This window comes from Theropithecus gelada, chromosome 3, assembly GCF_003255815.1.
Source record: "Theropithecus gelada isolate Dixy chromosome 3, Tgel_1.0, whole genome shotgun sequence".
NCBI lineage: Eukaryota > Metazoa > Chordata > Mammalia > Primates > Cercopithecidae > Theropithecus > Theropithecus gelada.
This window is the reverse complement of record NC_037670.1, coordinates 136341956-136364311: the sequence shown is the minus strand read 5'-3', so window position 1 is coordinate 136364311 and position 22356 is coordinate 136341956. Positions and strand designations below refer to the sequence as shown.

Sequence of the window (22356 nt, the reverse complement as noted above, 5' to 3'; positions counted from 1 at the left end):
GGGGAAGTAGTTGTAGGAATTTCGAGTTTGACTTCTAAGTGTAAGGCAATTTGTGGGTAATAATCTAGCAGACCTCTTAAGAAGTCAGCACTAGGAATGGGAGTCAAAATCCACATTGGGAAAAGGAATACCTATGAGGAAAAATCAGAAAAATAAATGCTTAGTTGTATGAGGAAGATGAGTGACTGGAGCTGATACAGGGCTGAATATTATACTGGAGAGAACATTATAGAAGAGGCTGCAAAAAGAAGCTGGGTGCTTTAAAGTGGAGTGTGTGGAGGCTGGGTCCCTGTCTTCCAATTCATTTTGTGATATTTGCTAACTTTTTTTGGTGACTTTCGTAATACTGGGCTGGCCTGCTGAGTCCCTCCAGTGCAGGGTGGAGACGGCACTGACATTTGGATGTACCACTTCAATTCTACTCTGTTACATGTTTTGTGACTTTGAGTATTAGTATTCAAAGAGAGAAATTAGAAAAAAAAAGGAACAGAGGGATATAACATTCTTTTTCTCTTCCCTTATAGAAAAAAACTAAAAGTAACCAAAAGTCAGCAAACTTAATCCTGTATCTTAAATAATCTTAGTTCTTAATCTTAAGTAATATTATTTGAATATTAACCATCTCACATTGGAAAAAGGTGGCTTTTCATTTATTTTTACCAAATATTGGTAGAGGATTAAATACAATTGATTGCAAAATGATATTTTATTAAAACAGTTTTTCATTTGGATTGTGGGAAAACCACTTGCCTTCTGTAACTTCATTCTCCACTGGGACATGAAGACTGTATTGTAATTTTTTCCCACCTGGTGCTATCTATTGTCCCTTGCACAAATAATACTATTGTGCAGAGTGAATGGTAAAAACTGCATCTGCCTCCCTTCCTAACTCTGCCTTAGCGTGTTTGGAAAATCCCTCTTAACCCCATTACTTTCCTTATCAGTCTCATTGCCAAAGATGTTTTGTTGTTGTTGTTGTTGTTTTGCTGCTTTATCAGAAAAAGCAGTAGTATCAGCCTTTTTTCCTCTTGAGGTGCTTAAGCCTCAGTCTTTCTAAGTTTAACCTAATAACGATTTCCAAGAAACTGTAATAACAGAACAGAGAAAGGGTTTTTTATTTAGTATTATAAATGGAAGGCTTTTTTTGGCTTTTGAATCTATGGCAGACTCAGATCTAGCTTGCAAATTTCCAGTTAACAATTATGATAGAAAAAATGTTATTAATTCATATTTCCTTACACATCGAATTCTCATATATTTGTTTGATCCTTGTGACATCCTGTGAGGTAGGCCAGGCAGGGGAACTCATCCTGTGCTAGCAAATGGAAGGACCAAGGACCACATGGTTCATAAGTGGTGGAGATAAATCCCAAGTCTCTATCTAATTCACATTGTCGCCCTTTCCTAAGTGCTAGGAGGCTTGTGAAATAATTGGGCTTTCTCTCATCTCTTCTAGGATGCTCCTTTTGGCTGGCAGTTGGCCAAAATCATAACCTTTTTATCATATTACATTGTTTTTAAAAGTATGGATAGGTGGATGCAATAATTAGCTTAGATTTTTTTTTTTTTTTTGACCTTCAGTTCTTCTTGTAGCCAGTTAGGAAAGAAAGAGGACCTTAGCATTTGTGACATGAAATCCATAGTGAAGAGCCTGTTTATGACCCTTTGGAGAATAAAATGGGTTCATTTATTGCCATAGTGACAATGTCTTTAAATCTGAATGTGGACAAATTCCCTCCTGATGTTATTCTCTTCCTTGTTTGCCTCTTTTTTTTTTTTTTCCCCCTGTTTCTCTATCTCTAAAATGAGTATTGGAATGTCTGTCATAGAAGGTTAGAACTAACACATGAAAAACTTAGCAAAATCCTTAAGATAAAATAGTAATGCAATCATGTTATTTTTTCTTCTCCCTTAAAAAGAGGACTTTAAACAAATTGGGCCAGAAGTAAATTCTGAATGGGGAGTGCTTGAAAGCTTGTAAGAGGCTGAGCCCCTCAGGAAGCAGACCCTGAGATGGAGACTGGCTTGCAGGGTATTTAGCAGGAAGTCCTCTTGGGGTTCACCTCAGTGCAGTGGCGAGGAAGGAAGCAGAACTTGACAGAGGGAGGAGTTGATCTGTGATGCAGGCCTAGTGACGGTCTTAGTCACTTAAGTGGGAATGGCCCTGCAGAGTTGTACCAAGTTGTAGTGCCAAGGCCCAGCCTTCACTGGATGTGAGCCACCCTGAGAAGTAGCCCTGGCTTTGGGCAAAGCAGCTCTCTTCAGCTGAAGCCATCCCTGAAGGGTGCTAGGGTTTGAGGACTGTCTACCCTAGCACTCCCAGCCATAGGGAGTGTCACTGATTTCCAAAGAAGGATCTGGGAGGTGCATCACAGTACCTACCACCATGCTTTGCCTTGGCCTTGTGGTTCAAGGAGGATGACGTTCTGCAATCCCTGGGAGAGCTATCTTCTTAACAGTCAAAGGCAGCAATGTATTTTCAGGTGGTACCTTTTAATATCTCAGAAACAATTATGTACCTTTCATTCAATATGCTTCTGATATTTCAAAGTCACATAGGCCAGAAAGGAGTTGTGTGACATGTCTCAAAGGCTGACCGTGATAACTGGCATAAGAATGCAGTCCTGATTTTGAGTGTGCATATTTTTGTGCCTCTTAGGTGAGCCTGCAAGGTGTCTGAGGCCTGTGGGCACAACCTATTACCAGATGAAGGCAGATCTCAAACATGTGGCAGGTCTGAGGGCCAGAAGATGGAACACAGCATTTCTTTATTCTCCCCAGTGAGTTCATTTGAATCACAGAGCAGTATCCGGGAGATACCACGTCATCTCCACATAGTCCTACTGTGACACAGGTAGCCACCAGAGAGTTCCTTGCGGTTAGGAATAACCAGCTTGCTTCTAACTTCATCTTCTGGAGGGGAAAAAACAGAAGGGAATAAAGAAGAAAAACAGTTCTATGCTATACTTTCAAAATGATAGTACCAAAAGAAATCTCCAAATAACTTCTGTCTTTCCTCCAGCCCTGTCCCAGACAGCTAGAAAACAGAGAAGTACCTTGAAATAGACTATTGCTTTGTTTTTTTCCACCATATTTTATCTTTCCCTACAGCGGGGTTTTGTACATATGTAGAAGAAGTGACCCCTTTTCCTTTTCCATCATAGTTCACTATTTCATGAAGTAAAGTACCTGAGAAAAATTTAGTTCTTCTTGGTCAGGCGTGGTGGCTCACACCTGTGATCCCAGCACTTTGGGAGGCCAAGGCAGGCAAGTTGCTTGAGCTCAGGAGTTTGAGACCAGCCTGAGCAATATGGCAAAACCCCATCTCTACAAAATATACAAACATTAGCCAGGCGTGGTTGCACACGCTTGTAGTCTGAGCTACTGGGGAGGCTGAAGTGGGAGGATGGCTTGAGCCTGGGAGGTGAAGGTTTCAGTGGGCCGAGATCATGCCACTGCACTCCAGCTTGGGCAATGGTAAGACTCTGTCTCAAATAAATAAAAAAAAATTTTTTTAAAGAATTTAGTTGTCCTTAATCCCTTTCCTTTTTTTCTGTTTCTTCCAAATCTTATCTAGGTTCTTCAGAAATTCTACCCCTTTATCTCTTTTCCATTTATGAGCCCTCCCAAATAATCCTCATAAAAGTTGACAAACCTTAGTGGATACTTCCATGCCATGCCAGAGCCGAATGTGAAATGAACATGAATGTAGGAAGGAACCAGTTTGAAATGTCCTCTGAAGTCGTGACACAGAATTCCTTGAGAATGTCTGCAACACCAATGCCTGCTCCATCACTGCCTTCTGACGGACACTGCTATGTTTTCAGCACCAGTGTTCAATATTTTACAAGCACTGATATAAAATTTTATATTTAGTTTCTGGTGCAGTCAGCTTATTTTTGCTGTGAAAAACAAGTTCCTTTTGCCATGAAATAGGGTTCTGTGGGCTAGCCTCAGAACTTGAGAAGAGTAGCTTTGTGTGTTCTGTGTTTTAAGCAGTTGGCTCATAAGTGACCTTTTAAACCACAACCTGTTCATGAGTTGGAGATCCTTTTAGCAGAAAGATGAAGCCAAACTCTGACCTGAAGAGAGAAGTTTTCCTTCCTTTGTATTACCAAAGACAAAGCATTTTCATGATTTCTTTCCTGCATTGTGTTCCATTCATCTTAGATGGTCAGCCTGTAAAGGGCAAGGGCAGCCTGTGCTGGGCTAGAAATTGACCTTTGCCAAGTAGAATCATTTTTAATATTATTTTGACAATGATGAGGAAGGGTATGTTATTGTCTGTGGTTTAGAGCTATGTAGTTGACTTATAATCATTCTTTTTTTGTTTGTTTGTTTTGGAGATGGAGCCTCACTCTGTTGCCCAGGTTGGAGTGCGGTGGCGTGATCTCAGTTCACTGCAACCTCCGCCTCCCATGTTCAATCAATTCTCCTGCCTCAGCCTCCCGAGTAGCTGGGATTACAGGCGTCCGCCACCATGCCCAGCTACTTTTTGTATTTTTAGTAGAGACAGGGTTTCACCATGTTGGCAAGGCTGGTCTCGAACTCCTGACCTCAAGTGATATGCCTGCCTCAACCCCCCAAAGTGCTGGGATTACAGGCATAAGCCACTGTGCCTGGCCGATAATTCTTAATACTTTGTTTTGCTTTAAAATTTTAAAAGTCATGGACTCTTGTGATTTTCTTTGTATTCAGTTAAAAAGTTTTAAAATGTGCGTTGGTTCTTGGCATGAGCAAATAGCATCGTTGAAACTAAGAAATGAGTCCCCATTTCACTGCATCATTTACCTTCTTTTTATCTTCCTCATAGAAAATTAGGAGTTGTGTTTGAGACTGTTTCTCATGGCTATTTAATTCTTAATAAACTGTCAATAGGTACTGAACTGATGTCATTATATAAAGGAATGATGACACTGTTAGTAATAATAGGCAGTTGGTTAGGACATCTTTTTCAAAATGGTTATGGTATGAACTTAGTGTTTTCAGCTGACAGAAATTTTTTAAGGACTTACCTATAAACTGGGTTTATATACATATAAACTGAGTTTATTAATCCAAGTAAATTTTTCCATAGTAGCAAATGAGCAGAGATGAACACATCACCACAGCAGTAGTTTTTATATGCAGTTTAAAATTGTGCTCTCAGGGCCAGTATGACTAAAATAATAGAACTAAATATTTATATTCCCAGCTTTACCAAGGGTTCATTCTCTATGATTGTTTCCTGTAGCTACTAAGGATCAATTTATAAGAAACTGTTCAATTTATAAGAAAAACAAGAAAAGGAAATTGAGGGATCAAAACGCTGTGTAGGCATCTTTGGTAAACCTTGATATTATTTGGGGGAAAATGCCCTTGGGAAGTGTATGATGAGTAAACTGTTGTATAAAGAGACAGCTACTTTATAATAACTGGTGACAATGCATTTTCAATTATAGACATGTTTCATGTAGAAACAGTTGGAGAAATTTAAAGGGGTTTAGTTGAAAAGTTGTTTCCAAATGGAATTTGAAAATAGCAGATGCTTTAAGTGCATTTGACAGAATTGCATATTGAGGCTTCATTAATGCATACATGGTGTTTGGATGTCTGCTTTGCTAAACTGGTTTTCCTTAGTTTATGATACATTATATGCTACCACTGAGAAACATGAGCCAACCATATTTTCAAATTCTTCGCTCTTTACCTAGAACTGCCTTTCTCTTTCATAACCTGAAGCCTAAACATTTTTCCTCAGTGTAGTATCCATCCATCTATTCATTAGTACACAGCAAGGTGGAGTTACTTGTCTAACTCAATGATTGAGAGTGACTTGCCATTTTAGAAGATAAAGATCAAAGTCATTCCTTGAACTATATCCTGAAAAATATTCCTCTCCAATATGATCTGCAGTTTAAAACTTATTCCTTAGATACTTTTAGATATGAGAAGAGTCCCTGAGGTTGTCCAAATCCATTAAAACCTAGGCACCATTTCTCAGTGGCTTCATTCATTCATTCATTCATTCATTCCATGTGTTTGTACTCCATTCTTATACTCAGATGCTCATGCTGGCTCTTGAAAGATGAATGAGAAATAGTTTCTCTTCCCAAGTAGAAAGACACAGATAGACAAAGTGCTGTAATATTATGTGATGCCTTACTATACTTGAGGTGTGGTCAGAGTGTCCTGAGAACACAGATGAGGGAGTAATTGCATTCCACGTGGACCCACAGATGACAAAAAGGAAGGAGTAACATCAGGAAATCTTCTAATGTCCTAACCTTGGAGCAAAGCCTTAAATTAAAGCTGCTTTACATTTCCCAGTGTAGGAGTGAAGAAGGCAACCCCCTAAAAAGGGAATAATGGATGTAAAAGCACTGAGGTCTGCAAGAAAAAGCTCGATGAGAATTTGAGTGTGACTGAGCATAGGGCAGTGTGTGGAGAGTTGGGCTGGGTGTGAGCCTAGAAAAGTTGGAGAGCAGTTGATAAGGGCCTCATGAGATGCTGAGAGCAGGCTGTCTCTTCTGCATTATCAGATGGCTGTCGCAGGTGGAGACAAGTGTCCACTTGATTACAGGCAGTGATTACACAGACTAGGCTGGTTTGGAGACAGTTCTTTGGTAAGTACCATGCCATGTCACTGCTGAGCTGAAAGTCCTCTTGCAGACTCAGAATTTGAGACTGGCAGGGGAACTTCAGTTCATTTGTCTAGCTCCTTTGTTTTATAGAGGAACCATCTGAAGGCCAGTGAGATTAGGGAATGTCTTTGCTGACCTTTAATGTTTATTACATATTACATATTACATAGCTGAATAGTCAAATCAGAATTCACCCACATAGACTGTTTGGATAAGAAATGAGATAATACATGGTGATGGCTCAGGCAAGCTATCATCCCAGTTTTAAATAACTCCTATGAAAGAATGAGTTTTCCCCGGTAATGCAGTTTTTGGTTCTTGGAATTTAAAGCACACTCTTAAAATAGTATTTCCAATAATAAAAGAACCTGACTGTTGAAGACCAGAGCATTTAATGGTAATGGCCACACCTTTAAACCACACCCTCATTCATTCACCCTCATTCATTCACCCAGTGATTATTTACATCTAGCCACACCCTCATTCATTCACCCAGTGATGATTTACAGTGAGGGTGTGGAGATTCTGAGAGGTTGATATCCTGACCCAGGTCACACAGGTAATAAGTGATGAGATTGAGGTTCAAATCCATGTGTCAAAATGCCAGGCTTGATGCTATTTTCCTACACTTGAGCATTTTGAGGATGGAACTTGGATCACACCAACGTTTAAGAGGAGGGCTAAGAAAGAAGGTCTGGAGAAGGCTGGTGGGTGTGACAGAAGCAGTAGAAGATTCAAGAGAGGAAGGACTCCTGGAAGGTGATATGAATGTGGCCACATTGAGGGGACTGGAGATCTTAGTAAAGCAATTTCAAAACACAGCTAAGGCTGGATTGCAGGGGCTGAGGAAGGTGAAGAAATGAAGTCTATCAGTGGTACTGCTGTGTTCAAGAAAGTGATGAGGAAAAAGAGCGGAGAGCCAGAAGTGAGGGAGGCAGCCCTGGGTGTCCGAGGGTGTTCCTGAGCGGTCGGAGCTGTGTGCAGAACTGTGTTGTGTGCAAAACTGTGTTGGGAAGTCCATGCGCCAAGACTTCTAAGAGAAATATCAGTAGTGCAGAGTTTGGAAAGGCGATTCTGAGTGTACGTTCGTCTTGAAGTCTTTTAAATTGCAATCAATCTACTGTCAGTTCAGTTGCTGATCCCTTGTAAGAAGAGGTCTCTGAAAGTTAAATGAAGTCCTCTGTCAAGATATATAGACCCTGGATTGTTTTGCCAGCAAAAAGCTGTTTGCACGTCGTTATGAGGCTATGTGGTATTCGTGGTTATAGTTAGAAAATGATATCATAAATTAGTGCTTGGCTAAATGTTCTTAATTGGTTTCTATCCATATCGTTACTTTGTTCTGTCTCATGGACTTTGGGTTGTCTTTTCTGTCCTGTGTTTTGACCTCTACTGTTAATTTTGTTTTGAGATCATAAAAGGGCACGAGACTTCTTTAAAAGCTCATTACTTATTGGCATGTTTTCATTTTTGACAGATGAGTGTGTTCCTTTAGGTTTTTAAAATATACATTCCCAACAGTAGCAATCACTTATTTTGGGGATTGGAGTTATATCTAAATCTCACTCTGAAGCAAAATTATAAGTTTCCCTCCTAAAATTTTGGCCTTTTAAGAATCATTTTCTTTTGATGTGAATTGTGAGTTGATTTCAGTGTGCATAGTATTTCATAGGAGATGTCTTCTCTCTTTTTGTGTGTTGAAACGCATTTTCTTTATTTCTCCATCTTTTCCTCATTTCTGACTCAAGCTTTACTTACTATTCAGGGAAGAATCACTGGGCTTTATTCTCTCTATAATTCCTGGAGTTGCCAGAAAAGGACTAATCTATGTGTACTTTCTCTCTATGGGTACAACATCCTAGTCCTGTTCTGCTCTGCAAAATGTTTCAGAAACCAATTAATCTAAACCATTAATCTATAATTAATTGTGATCCCCCTCCCCATTCCAAGTGGTATTGTGCAAGTGGGAATTGTGGTGGCTGTGTGTTTAGACCTGTAGGAGGGCCCAATCATTACTAAATAAAGTGTCTCTGTTGCTTACTGCACAAGAAGACTGCTTTTATGCACCACATACTATGCTAGGCTCTGGGCACATAATGGTAAGCAAATTGATGCAGTCCCTTCTCTTGAGAAGCTTATAGTTTATGGAAAAGAAATCTGCTCCAAACAATATAGCAGAAAGGTAAACCAAGCCTAATAATAAGCAGGAGATATATTCCTCATTTATTATTGAACACATATTTATTAACTACTATGGGCCGGGCATTTGGATGAGGGAGTGAAGAAAGCAGTGAAACAAAAGGGTCACAGTCCTTTAAGGAGTTCTCAGGCAATACCTTTGTTTATATCTGTTATTGGGTGATAGCATTGATATGTTTTATATTATTTTAATACATTTCATATATTTGAAATGCATGTTTATAATACTGAATCTGACCAAGAAGTTGGCAAAGTATATGAACTTAGTGATTTTCTTAGAAAGATATAAAATTAAAATATGACAGAGGGTTCCAGCTATCAAATTATACTTCCTATTTATATTCATTTTTCCTAGTCAATAATATTTAATAATAAACTGTAATGGACATGGTTGTCTTCATATATTCTATATCATTTTTTTATAGTTATTGCCAGTTTCCGAGGAACCGTTCCATATGGCCTGTCATTGGAAATTGGAGATACAGTTCAGATCCTGGAGAAGTGTGATGGTGAGTAGCCTTATGAACAACCTCCTCAACATACGACTGTTTATAAAGTCTACAAATTCTGTCCATACCGCTATTAATCTCTGGAACTTTTCCAATAGTCACAGCAAGTCATTTTTGACAAAATTGTTTCCTGCATTTTTAGTGTTTGGCTAATGGAAAGGCATCATTTCCTATTTTTAAGCTGATTATAATATTATTTCCTTATAGTCATTAGATGCAAACAGAGAAAGCAGTTGAAGCTACCATATCTGTGGGAGTTCTTGACTCAGTGCCAAACTGAAGGTTTTTCTCAGAATCCTCAGGATCTAGTAGATCCCACAGGATAGGAAGAAGCAGAGGCCCAGAGCAGACATGGCTTACCTGAGGTCGAGTAGCCAGATGCCTCTGGAGGGCTCCTGCCCAGACCAACTCTGCTCCAGACCTATAGTTTCTTCCCCTCAAACTTGGAATAAAATTATTCAATGCACTTCAATTATTATTAATTTGTATAGTAGGTAACTCATTTAAGATACCTAATAGTTCTCAAATGTTTCCATTCCTGTTCCATGTAACATCCTTAAACACTAGTCCTTAAAAAGATTTCTCATCAAATGACTACTCTTTTTTTGTTTTTTTGTTTTTGTTTTTGTTTTTTGTTTTTCTTTGAGACAGGATCTCCCTTTGTCACCCAGGTTGGAGTGCAGTGGTGTGATCATGGCTCACTGCAGCCTCAATTTCCTGGGCTCAAGGGATCTTCCTGCCTCAGTCTCCCAAGTAGCTAGGACCACCGGGATACTCCATTATGCTTGGCTAATTTTTTTATTTTTTATTTTTTGTGGAGACGGAGTCTCACCATGTTGCCCATGCTGGTCTCAAACTCTTGGCCTCAAGTGATCCTTCCACCTTGGCCTTCCGAAGTGCTCAGATTGCAGGCATAAGCCACTGCACCTAGCTTTTCTTTTTCTTTTTTTCTTTTTCTTTTTGAGATGGAGTCTTTCTCTGTCACCCGGGCTGGAGTGCAATGGTACGATCTTGGCTCACTGTAATCTCTGCCTCCCGGTTTCAAGTGATGCTCCTGTCTCAGCCTCCTGAGTAGCTGGGATTACAGGCACATGCCATCACACTCAGCTAATTTTTGGAATTTTTAGTAGAGATGGGGTTTCACCATGTTGGCCAGGCTGTTCTCGAACTCCTGACCTCAGGTGATCCACCCGCCTTGGCCTCCCAAATTGCTGCGATTAGAGGTGTGAGCCACCGCGCCTAGCCACCTAGCTTTTCTTGTTGACAAAATGACTACATTTTAGAGCCCCATTAGTATATCCCAGAATACCTATGTTTTTCTTCTTACAAGGTTTTCCTTACTAGGAATTTATATTATGATGACATTTTATCATATCAAGGTTTATTATAGATTAAACTGTATTCCCCCAGACAGAACTACTACATTTAGTTAGAGCCTAGCATTAAATGGTGGTGATATTGGAATGTTTATTTTGTCCACTGTGATTGATACCTTAAAAAATATAATAAGGTTTTCTATGTTATTACCACATATATTTTGTCTGTTTCTACTTTGTATACAGATAAATATACAATTTATTTTGAATTGCTGTATGAAACTGGGCTCCATATTTAATAGGAGGTATTTTGTAATCTAAAATTTTTTCTGTATAGTATAATTGGACAGAGACCTCTCTGTGGCATTTTTGCAATTCTCAAGAAGTTTTGGTTTTTGTTAGAATAATTATTTACAAATGGATGTATTTCTTGGATCTGTCTTTATGGCAGCTGATAAACCCTGAGATACAGAGATTTGATTTTCAGTTCATTCTGCTCTCCTCAGACTGATTTTAAAACTGGTAAGGGACGATATTTTACAATATATCCTTTTAAGAAAATGTATTATGAGGAGGAAAAATGCTTAAATACAAAGCTCAAATACGTTTTGTATTAAAATTTTAACTAAAATTTAATTATTGAAAACATTCTGTTAGGCATAATATTTACTACATAGTATAATAATTTTTTTTTTTTTTTTTGCCAATAAGCAAAATGGTCTTTACACTTGAAAAAATACAATATATATACTGATTTGTTTTAAACTATAAAAAGACATGTAAGGACAGTGCTGCAAAATTGATTCAGAATTGCTGGGAGCTTAAATCCAGCAGTCCTTGAGCCCGCTTATTGGCAAGGCATGCGACCTAAGGCCCCCAAGATACCTGAAACCTTGGATAGTACTGAACCTTATACATCGTACGTTTTTTCCTTTACATGTGATAAAGTTTAATTTATAAACTAGGCACAGTAGACAGTGACTAATGATAGAATAATTACAACAATATTCTGTTCACAGTTTCATGAATAGAAGATTCATTTTTACCTAGATTTTAGCAACCTCAGCGTATGGTTTTTTCCTTTCCTTATTAAATTCAAGAACTTTCACCTTTTCACTTAAAGCACTTTATGGCTTCTCTTTGGCACTTTCCAGTTGCCAGCATCACTACTCTTGTGCCTGGGAGCCATGATTAAGTAAAATCAGGGTGACTTGAACACAAGGACTTTAAAACTGTGATCCTCAATCTGATAACTGAGAGGGCTAGTAAATAACTAATGGGGGGCATAGCATTGACAGTGTGGATACGCTGAACAAAAGGATGATTCATGTCCTGGGCGGAACTGAGCGGGCAGGCACGGGATTTCATCATGCTACTTAGAATGGCATGCAGTTTAAACCTTATGAATTGTTTATTTCTGGAATTTTCCATGTAGTATTTTTGCACCCTGGTTGACCATGAGTAACTGAAACCATGGAAAGTGAAACCACAGATAAGAAGGGCCTACTATAATAGTTATTCTACAGAATAAAAATTATGCCGAGCTTTTGGTCAGCCATTGTGCTGATGAAAATGTGCCAGTTAATTCTGGCAGTGAATGAGGGCTTTACTCTTCGTATGATATGAGACTGATCTTAACCCAAGATGGTGGGCTTAAGGATGTGCAATTCACATCATGTCTGTTGGCCAGGTACTCTTATTTGGTGGCAGAGTCTGGCCTTTGTAGTCAGGCAAGTAGAATTTGGAAATGTATGAAATCTTGTGCAGATTCTTGACTTTCCCTGTGACATAATGTGGCCTTTCGTAAAATGGGAAGAAGTGGTGCTCAGAGAGGTCAAGTAACTTGGCCAAGATTAAACAGACAGTAAGAAGCAAAGCCAGAACTGAAGCCCAGTGCTCTGATTTTAAAACCTTTATTCACATTATGGATATTTCTGTTGTTTGTAAAAATTTTTGATACAGTTTTTAAAAAATGGTTTTATTAATAGAATTCTTATGTGTGCTCACTCGAGCTATTTTGTAGCCTAAGGCCAATACTTACCATATTTATCCACAGAATCTTTACATGTATGGTAAAATTTCATGGCAAAGAACAGATTGATTTGTCATTATCTTTAAAATATTACAATGGTTTATCAAAATATGACCATGATTATTTTTCCACAGGCTGGTACAGAGGATTTGCCTTAAAAAACCCAAATATCAAGGTAACAATTGTTATCTCTAACTATAATTATGAAATTTATTAAGAAATATAGTTATTTAAATTATTTCTTTATGCAATTGAAATTACAGTTGGGACTCAGTTGAAATGCCAAATGATAATGCAGATTTTCATAATTTTGGAAATTCCTTTGAACTTGGATTATAGTTAAGATATGCTACTCAAATGATAATCCTATTTAGCTCTTGAAAATTGTACTGAGAAGACCTTAATAAGCTCATTATATGTAAACAAAATCTTTTTGAAGTAGTAGTTTCTCAGAGAGCTAAATTAAAATTCAGGCAGGGGAAATATATATTCCAAAAGAAATATTAAATAGCAGTATTTAATCTTTATGTTTTCCACAATATCATTTGCGAAATATTGGTTTGGAGAAACAAGTATACTTAGCGGCATGTTAAGAGTCCCTTTGGGTTTGGTGGGCTGAAGCGAGGAAAACAATATTATTAAAAAACCCATCTTTCTTACCATTTCAGGCAGAAAGTAAGATTCATTATCCTTGATACATTTCTATAAATCCTCAGGAATTATAGCAAGAAGTAATGTCATTTTTGTTTTATCTTTTATTTGTATAGTTTGCGATTTTGACACTAATCCTTACTAATATCTGTATTTTTCTATCTTACTCTAATCTCCTCAGTCTTCACCTATATTTCCTACATTCTCTAATATTTTCACATATATCATAGTTATTTTTTTGGTTTAATTCTAGCTTCAGGATTGTAGATAAGAAATTGTATTTTCATTCTCAAAATACACTTTTGCCTTTTTCCTTAAATATGCCATTTTCTGGGTCATTCAACTGTGTTTAATTACTTCACATATTTTAGGTCATCCTAAAGGGGAACCGTAAGGGACAAAAGAGTATACAAATTGAATTTTTTAAATACTTTAGTCTTCATTTAACATTGTTTTTATATATCTATGAGGCACATGCAAATATAGCTTCAGTATTTAATGAATTCATTTAGACCATGTTTGAGAAGGAAACTTAGTACGATTTCTGTGTTATTTCTGTCACTTCTAATAAACTTCGTGTCTGACTTTTCCTGATTAGTTAGAATTACTCTATTTGTTGATCCCACCATATTGAAAAAAACAAGTGAGTTTTAAAAATCTGCATATATTTTTTTTTCCACTATTGAATGGAAAGAATTTTGCTTATTAAATTTTATTTTATACTTGGATCCACAATGGTGATATGTATATATTCAAATGACATTTCTTTTCTTAAATATTTAATTGAGTTTGTCATTTAATTATGCATTAGAAATTCTTCAGAGGATAATTGCCGTTTAATGAACAATCAAATTGATGCTCATTTTTTTGTTGTTGTTTCTTTCAATTTCCCATTTAGAACAAAGAAACAATTTCTTTGCCCTATCATTTCCCTGCAATAAAAAGCTTCAAGCTAACATGGCTTCTTTTGTTTGGTTTCTGTTCCATCAGAATGGCAGTAATGCTGATTAACTGCTGCTGAGTTGTCATCAAAAATCTTCCATAACACAGAATATACATATTATCTCTAGATTCACAATGATATTTTTTGTATGTATATTTTCAAGAGAAATATGAGTGTTTTGGGGAGAAAAAAAGAACTACCACCAAAACAAAGAACCTTTCAAAACTATGCAATACATATTTTAAAAACTCTTAGTATATGATTTTTATGTAGAATTCATGAAATTTCCTTATTTCCTGTTTAATAAACAATATATTTTCTGAGCAAGATTAAATTTTTTTGATCATGTTTGTTTAGAATGTCTCTAAATTTGTAAAGTAGTTAATGGTAGAAAATGAAAGGATGGATCTTAAGCCACAGTAGGTTTCATCCAAGAGAATGTGGTAGAGATGTTGCTATTCCCTATTCCTGATATTGTCATGATTGTATGGCTGTGTCTTATACAAATGACTTGTGAAACCAACCCTGCCTTAACAGCCGGCATCGTAACCTTCATGTTTTCTTTTTCAGGGTATATTTCCTTCCAGCTACGTTCACTTGAAAAATGCCTGTGTGAAGAACAAAGGGTAAGAATGAGTTTTATTAGTAGTTGGAGGATTTTCACAGAACCTTTGCTTCTTTTGGAATTCGAAAGGCATAGTAATTGTCTTGAAAAATGAACTGTAGAAGATCATACCATTGTCTGTGTTCTTTGTTAAAGATATATTGCATTAAGACCGTTGGTGGAGAAAATTAAAGAACCCCATCTGTGCATGCTGGACAACAGGATCTGAGGGACTGGAGGTCTCTCAGTATCCACAAATCAGGGAATCAGCCTACGCTTGAGCAGGAGTTGGTTCTTTTTGGTTTCTTGCTACTTAGGGAAGCATGTCAGTCAGACCCATTAAATGCTGTCATATTATCTCAAACCCCAGGATTATAAGATGCATAGTGTGTCTTTCTCTAAATGGGCATAATAACATATTCTTGTGTGACCACTTCACAAAGCCATTATTCTGTTTTAGAGAATGTCATTTATATGATGCTTTGATTGAGCTCATTGATCACCTAGTATTTCTAATACATTAAAAAAATTTCTAGTCTATTTCTAAAAGAATGTGAAGTGGCAGTCACTTTAACATAATTCCTAGAAGATATAGCAGAGTAAAACAGAAGAGCTTGCCTGTTTAAATAGTTAGCATGAGCAGATCATTCATTATAAGGGGCCATGGATTTAGACACAAACATTTGGTGTCAGTGTCACAAGGGCTGTTCACATGATCATTGCATAATTTTCATCTTATGCCAACAGAATACAGATTCAGCCATAGAAATTATATTTTTTCTCAAATAGTGATAAATAGCAATTTGTTATTTGAATTCTTAAAGCATAGTAACGGTATTTTCCAACTCGAGTCTCATGACAAAAATTCCAAAGAGGCTATTCAAATAGGTGATTCTTAATTTCCCCCCAAGTAAAAGTATGGTATTAAATTTCAGTTCAGTGAAATAGCCTCTGCAGTGGCTACGAGTCTATGGTATAAATACTTTGAGAGTTCCCTACATGGGTAAAACTTAAAGAATCTCAGAGACCATTACTCTACATGTCTTATGTGTGTGAGCTGCTTTAAGCATGTTAATAGTAGTAGTATCTATTATTGAATAATAATTATTATTATTTATTATAATAATTTATTCAATTATTATTCAATAATCTATTATTGAATAATAGATTAAAAGCATAATTCTAATTCTAATAGTTACCACTACTACTACTGATCTTTTAAGAAATGTGTGTCCTTCAGAAGTGTGCAGCTATAATGCACCAGAAGCATCAAGCTGAGTTGTTGGTCCTTTTGAAACTTTCCTACCAGGCTAGATGTGACAGCGTTCAGCCCTCCTCCAGTAAACCAGAGGATACTTCAGAATACACTCCAGCCATATGCTTACTCTTTGTTCTATCCTTCTGTGCTAGTGATCTGGGCGTGGCAAAGTGAAAACGCCATGGGCTACCCCTGTTTCTTAAAGTGTCCATTTGAACAAGCCTGTGCAACCAATCCTCTTTGCTGCCTTTACCTCAAGCCCAACCCTGACCTCCCTCAACTCTGCAGTGCCAAGGGCATCATATGCTCTGACCAAGGAAGAGAAAAGAGAGAATGCTATGCTAGCAAAGATGATGTCAAGCATCTCTCCACTTAAAGTCTATCCCTCAAAGTGAGTTGGGGTAGGATATGATTTTTAAATAAGTACCTCCTTTTTAAAAATCCTGTCAGTAACTGGTGTATATCTGATCCTCTTCCATGAGCCCCAGGAAGTTTAAATGTGGGTGAAGGTACCTAAAAAGTGGGTTGTGTAAGTTTAAGACTTTCTTATGGGGTCTCCACCTGACACCAGGTATGATGGACATTGTGCAGCAGAAGAGCAGAAAAGCCCAACATTAGTTTCTAAAAAAGAATTATTGGAATTGACTTAGACCCTAGGTCTTGGACTGTTACTGGAAGAAAAACTATGGCCTGAAAACATCTGAGGGCATGTATTGCCAGATGATTGCTTTCCCAGAGAGGAACATCTTTGGGGTTTTGGTATTACCTGTCTTATTTTAAGTAGATTTACGGCCCACTAGGATGAAATAATGGAAAAGTCCATCCCAGAATAACTGAACAAAATATAATTTCAGAGGTAACTACTTACGACAGACTATTTGAACACTGATTTTGGTTTTGGAGTAATTAATAGAAAACAGTCACCTTGCCTAAAATGGCAATTTTATGCTTAAAAAATTAAATTTTGCTTGGACAACCCCCAATCAACTTCTCACAGACTGAATTGTGTGTATGTTCTTTCTTGTGTCTTCAGATCAATGTAGGACTGATGGAGGTCCATTAAATTATAGTTTACGGACTGGGAGGCCACTTCTGTATTGTTTAATTCCTACTGAGGTCATGTCACTTTTTGAATGTTAAGTAGGATGTCAAGTTTTCCTGGAAATTCAGTGTTTCCTCCTTGACCTTGTATAGGATCATTTTATAATCTCCATCTCCAAATATTCATCATTAAAATTGCAACAGCTGCTTCAAAAGCAAAATAAATGTACTACCATTTAAAAATGTCATATGCAGGCTTAATAAAAGGTTCTGTATCTGTCACAGTTTATATATTACTGTTTACTTTTATTTCTAGTTTAAAATCCCAGTTTTACATTTTCAGCTGTGTTTAAGCTCTAGAAAGAAGGAAAATATTCATAGGGCAAGTATTTTAGCAGCACTGTGAAATGAGGAGATGAAACTCCGTTGGGAAAAGAATCAAGGCAAGATTTTAGTTTCCATATGTCTGACAAGAAGATTTTACAAAGGACAATTATACACACTTTGGACATAACATGAAAAAGGAATCACAGAACAGTTATTAGCCTCATGCTAAGAAGTAATTTCCCCTTGATCATTAGACAACATGGTTCTGTGTCTAATATGTCATTACTTTCTATCTATTAGACGTTTTCTTGAAAAAAATATACTGAAATAAAGAAAATAGTCTCAATCAATATATCAGTTGCATTTTTTGGGAAGCAGTGGTAGCAATAGCCACTTAACCACTTTCACCTGCGCGCACACACACACACACACACACAGACACACAAAGAATCTGAAAAAGGAAACTGGAGATGAAGGTTATTATATGCCAAAGGTAGGATGCAGAGGACAAATTAAATCTTCTCAGCCGGCGTGGTGGCTCACGCTGGTAATCCCAGCACTTTGGGGAGGCTGAGGCGGGTGGATCACAAGGTCAGGATATCGAGACCATCCTGGCTAACACGGTGAAACCCCATCTCTACTAAAAATACAAAAAGTTAGCCAGGCATGGTTGCAGGTGCCTGTAGTCCCAGCTACTCGAGAGGCCAAGGCAGGAGAATAGCATGAACCGGGGAGGCGGAGCTTGCAGTGAGCTGAGATTGCACCACTGCACTCCAGCCTGGGTGACAGAGCGAGACTCCGTCTCAAAAAAAAAAAAAAAAAAAAAAATCTTCTCTTTTATATCCCCCGTCTCCTCATGCATATTCTCAACTTCAGGACCACCATACACACCCTACTAGATATTGATATAAATTTTTTCCAAGGATAGTTTCTGACTTTTAGAGAAGAAATGAGAAGACTATGTTACTGTAATCAGAAAGAGGAATGTTTTGGAACAAATATTCAAATATCGGTGATGTCATAAGCCCTTAGGTTCTATGCTGTATGATAACATTACTTAGAGTACTAATCATTTTTCATGGTCCTAGTTTGCAAATAATAAAAATGAAGTGTTACTGAGATCAAGGAAGTGTTCAATTAGTATCTTACTGTCTAGTTACTTATAACACCGAGTCAGTTTGGATGCCCACAGCCATCAATCATGTCCTGATGATTAAATGGTGTTCCTTTTACTCTCTTTGAGTCCTGTAGTCATAGCCCTTGGAAGGCAAAAGTCACCTCAGAGTTTATGTAGCCCAGTGACCTCATGTTATAGATGAAGGCTTTTGGCCTCAGGTTAAATGAGTTACTGCCTAGCCGTGAGCTGGTACTGGAGTGGAACTCTTCTGATGTTGTTCCTTCTTCACCACGCTGCTCGAACTTGGTCTGTTGAAGTTCTTGGTCTGTTGAAGTGGCTGGTCGTTCTGGTATTGTCCTCCCGTAACCCATGTAGCATTCCTCACATTAACTTACAACCAGATCCTGGTTACTGTCTGCAGAATGAGCAATAGCTAGGCAACTTTCTTTCCTAGTTATCTTGTAGAGTATTTAAAACAAAATTGTTGTCTATGGTATTTACATATATACTTTTTCTTTTTTAATTTCACAGACAATTTGAAATGGTTATTCCCACTGAAGACTCTGTTATCACAGAAATGACATCAACATTAAGAGACTGGGGAACCATGTGGAAACAACTCTATGTGGTTAAGTAGCTTTTTAATGTCACGATTTTTCAGATAAAGAATTGTTTTAAGAAATACATGAACATGAGTAAGCATTAACTAATATAGCACCTTCTGCAAGTCTCTAGGACTCCTTGGGGATATAGATATTAACAAGACAGTCTTGTTGCAATCTCTGTGTCCACTGAGCATGGGTTTTGTAAGTTATTTTTCAATACCACAGGAATATAAAAGATTATTTTTCTGGCATCTAACCAAATAGGATGGTTTACATGGACTATTGTTGAACCTCCTGAATATTTTTAATTTTCAGGGAAAAATAAAATTCAACACAATTTTAATGGCAGTGGTATTTTATCAAATTCAAATTCTATAAGTAATTCAAGTATACTGTAAATGACAGACTTCTTAGCTAGTATCAATGAGAATATTCTAAATATACTAGAGAAAACAATGTTTCTTGAGGGGAAAAAGGATCTGTGTTTTGGAGATATGTAGTATATATTTATTTACTTATTATAAGTAATCACATTGGGAACTTATATGGCAAATCCCATGGTAAGTACTCTTTGATGCAGTATCTTCTTTAATCTTTATTACCACTCAAAGAAATAATAATGATAATCACATCCAGCTTATAGATGAGAAGAATGAGGCACAGAGAGTGAAGTAAAGTAGTCACCCTAGATCAAGTAATGGGAAAGTGGCTGAGCTGGGGTTCTGGTGTGAATATGGTGCTCTCACTCTGAACCCCACTGTAACTGCGGAAGTCTGGGCGTGGTGAAATATTGGGGAAAACCCCATGCTATTTCTTCTTTTATTTTTAAAGAAATTTGTAGAATAGTTTAATCATTTGAAGGGATGAATTCAAAATACAAACGTGTACTTATCCTGACAAAATGATTTAAAACAGCCTGTCAAAGAAAAAATCCAAATTAGTGAGGGACACTGGCAGAATGATAGTGTTTATTGTCTGCTACATCTAAAATGCAATAGGGTATTTCATCGAGGCAAGAAAATCTTACAAAGTCACTAGCAAAAACCCTTTGATGCTGGACTTCTCTGATTAAACCCCCCTGGAGCTGGTAGCTTTAAGACTCACTATGAAAATCCACAAGACAACCTTAGATGAATTGGCAGAGCATAGGTTTTGTAAATACAAAGTCAAGATAACCAACCTCGAGGGCTCTGTGCTAGGGAAGTGCAAAGAAATGCAGATCTCCTTTTTAAATTTTCTTTTTTTTTTAAAGTTGGAAAGAATTCAACATCTGATATTATTTCACTTAAAGTAACATTGTGCTTGGCACTAACATGGAAAAAGAAACTATTTGAAATGCTCAAACCACTGCATTCTAAATACCTGACTTAAGAGTTATAAAAATAATGACAGTGTGAGTGTTGTCAATAGCTGAACTAGAACACAAGCACTTTTCCTTTTATGTAGCAACTAGTGGGGACCAAACTTGAATTTCCTCTGGATTCTGCCTTATCTAGCTATTTTCACCTGTGTTTGAGGTTCCAAATATCTATTCTGGGGACAGACTTTGTTGGTTTGAAAATCTATATGTTGTAAACTCTACAGGTAACCTCTTCTCCTCCTAGTGTTCTGAGTAATTGGGAAAGAGATACTTACCTAAATGTTTCCCTGGACACTGGAATGGTAGTCCATTAGTAATTGGGAAAGAGATACTTATCTAAATGTTCCCTGGACACTGGAATGGTAGTTACATTAGAAACAAATGTTAAGTTTAACTCAGCGGTATTAGATTTTTGACACTGGGAGTGAAGCTACCTTGGCCATGTCAGACCTTTGGTTTCTCTTTTCCTAACGTAAATGTTTTGTCACAAATGTTTTGGTTCAAGTTCCTCATGCTCAAGTGTGTTTAGGTTATTGTCCATCCTCTTTTCCAACAGTTTTAAGGCACCTAGCTTCTCTACTGGAAGATGTTTGATGAGGGCCATAATATTTTATAAATTGTTAGCAATTTATATGACAATGCTTAGCATAAAAGCACATGATGAATGCTTGAAACATGCTAGTTGCTTTTTAAATAACATTGCTAAGGACTTAAATAATGGTCTTTAAAAATACCACTTAATAATCAGTAATGTAACCATTGAGGAGAAATATAGCAGCCATCTTTTACTGAGTACCTTTGTGCAGGCCCTGAGCTGGACATTTTACATCTCTCTTTCCTGGGGCTCTGCCAGGCACTTTTTATTCTTGAATCTTATCAATGATAATTTACCTAGGGTCTCATGCTGAAGCCTCAATCTAAATCTAAGTCTGTTGCTGCCAAAACCTGTACTGTTTTCATTTTAAGGCAAATAAAAGCTCATCCCTTTCTAAAACACTAAAATACTCTCAATTAACTTTTTGCTATATTTTTTATATATTTCCAGAATCTCTTGGTATTATTTTATTCTAAGTGTTTAATATTGTGCCTTACCTGTTTTCATTTAGCACTAAATCAAAAGCATTTTTCATATATCTGAATAGCCTTCATAATTATCCAATGTTTAAAGAATCATGATTTTATGACTAGATGTTCAGTTGTAGACCTTTTTCTTATACTAGTAGGGCAGGTTTGCTGGCCAGGCCTGTGGTATGTCAGCGTTCTTGCCACACCTGGATTTTCTTCCCTCAATGGAGAACTGACCAACTGATTTTCAGCTTTATAAGGGATCCTGCAACCTTTTCATCTTAGTGTTCTTTTAAACTTAATACTAGAGATGACATCACAGAAAATCAAGTCCATCCTACCAAACAACTACAGGATGCCTTTCCCAAGAGAAGGCAGGTGACTTTCTCCCTGTGACAGTCAGTTCAGAAAGGTGCTGTCTTTCTTCTTTGCTATATGAGATTTGACTTGTTTAATAACTTGCTTATATAATTTTATTGACTTAGGTGGACTTTTCCTTCCTACATTGACTTCCTCAAGTGTTTCTTGATCTTCACTGCTTATTATTTTGTATCGCCTATAGACAACCTACCTCTTGAGATCCACAAAAATTAACATGTTTAAATCAAGCTCTTCATTCATGCATTCTCCAGCTGCTAGGGATACACAGGCAGACGGCCATTGTGATTGAGCACTTACAGCCACAGGGAGGACATGGACACTGAGC

The 22356-nt window shown here is 37.3% G+C and overlaps 1 protein-coding gene across 3 annotated transcripts in view; it reads left to right on the top strand.

Moving 5' to 3' along the window:
* DOCK4 (dedicator of cytokinesis 4) overlaps window positions 1–22356 on the top strand; it is a 475181-nt gene that overhangs the window by 190930 nt on the left and 261895 nt on the right. For all 3 annotated transcript variants that reach the window (XM_025379882.1, XM_025379884.1, XM_025379883.1), the window contains exons 2-5: window positions 9248–9331; window positions 12814–12854; window positions 14844–14899; window positions 19152–19248. In XM_025379882.1, the coding sequence (XP_025235667.1) occupies window positions 9248–9331; window positions 12814–12854; window positions 14844–14899; window positions 19152–19248 (278 nt within the window). The remainder of the gene's footprint in view (window positions 1–9247; window positions 9332–12813; window positions 12855–14843; window positions 14900–19151; window positions 19249–22356) is intronic.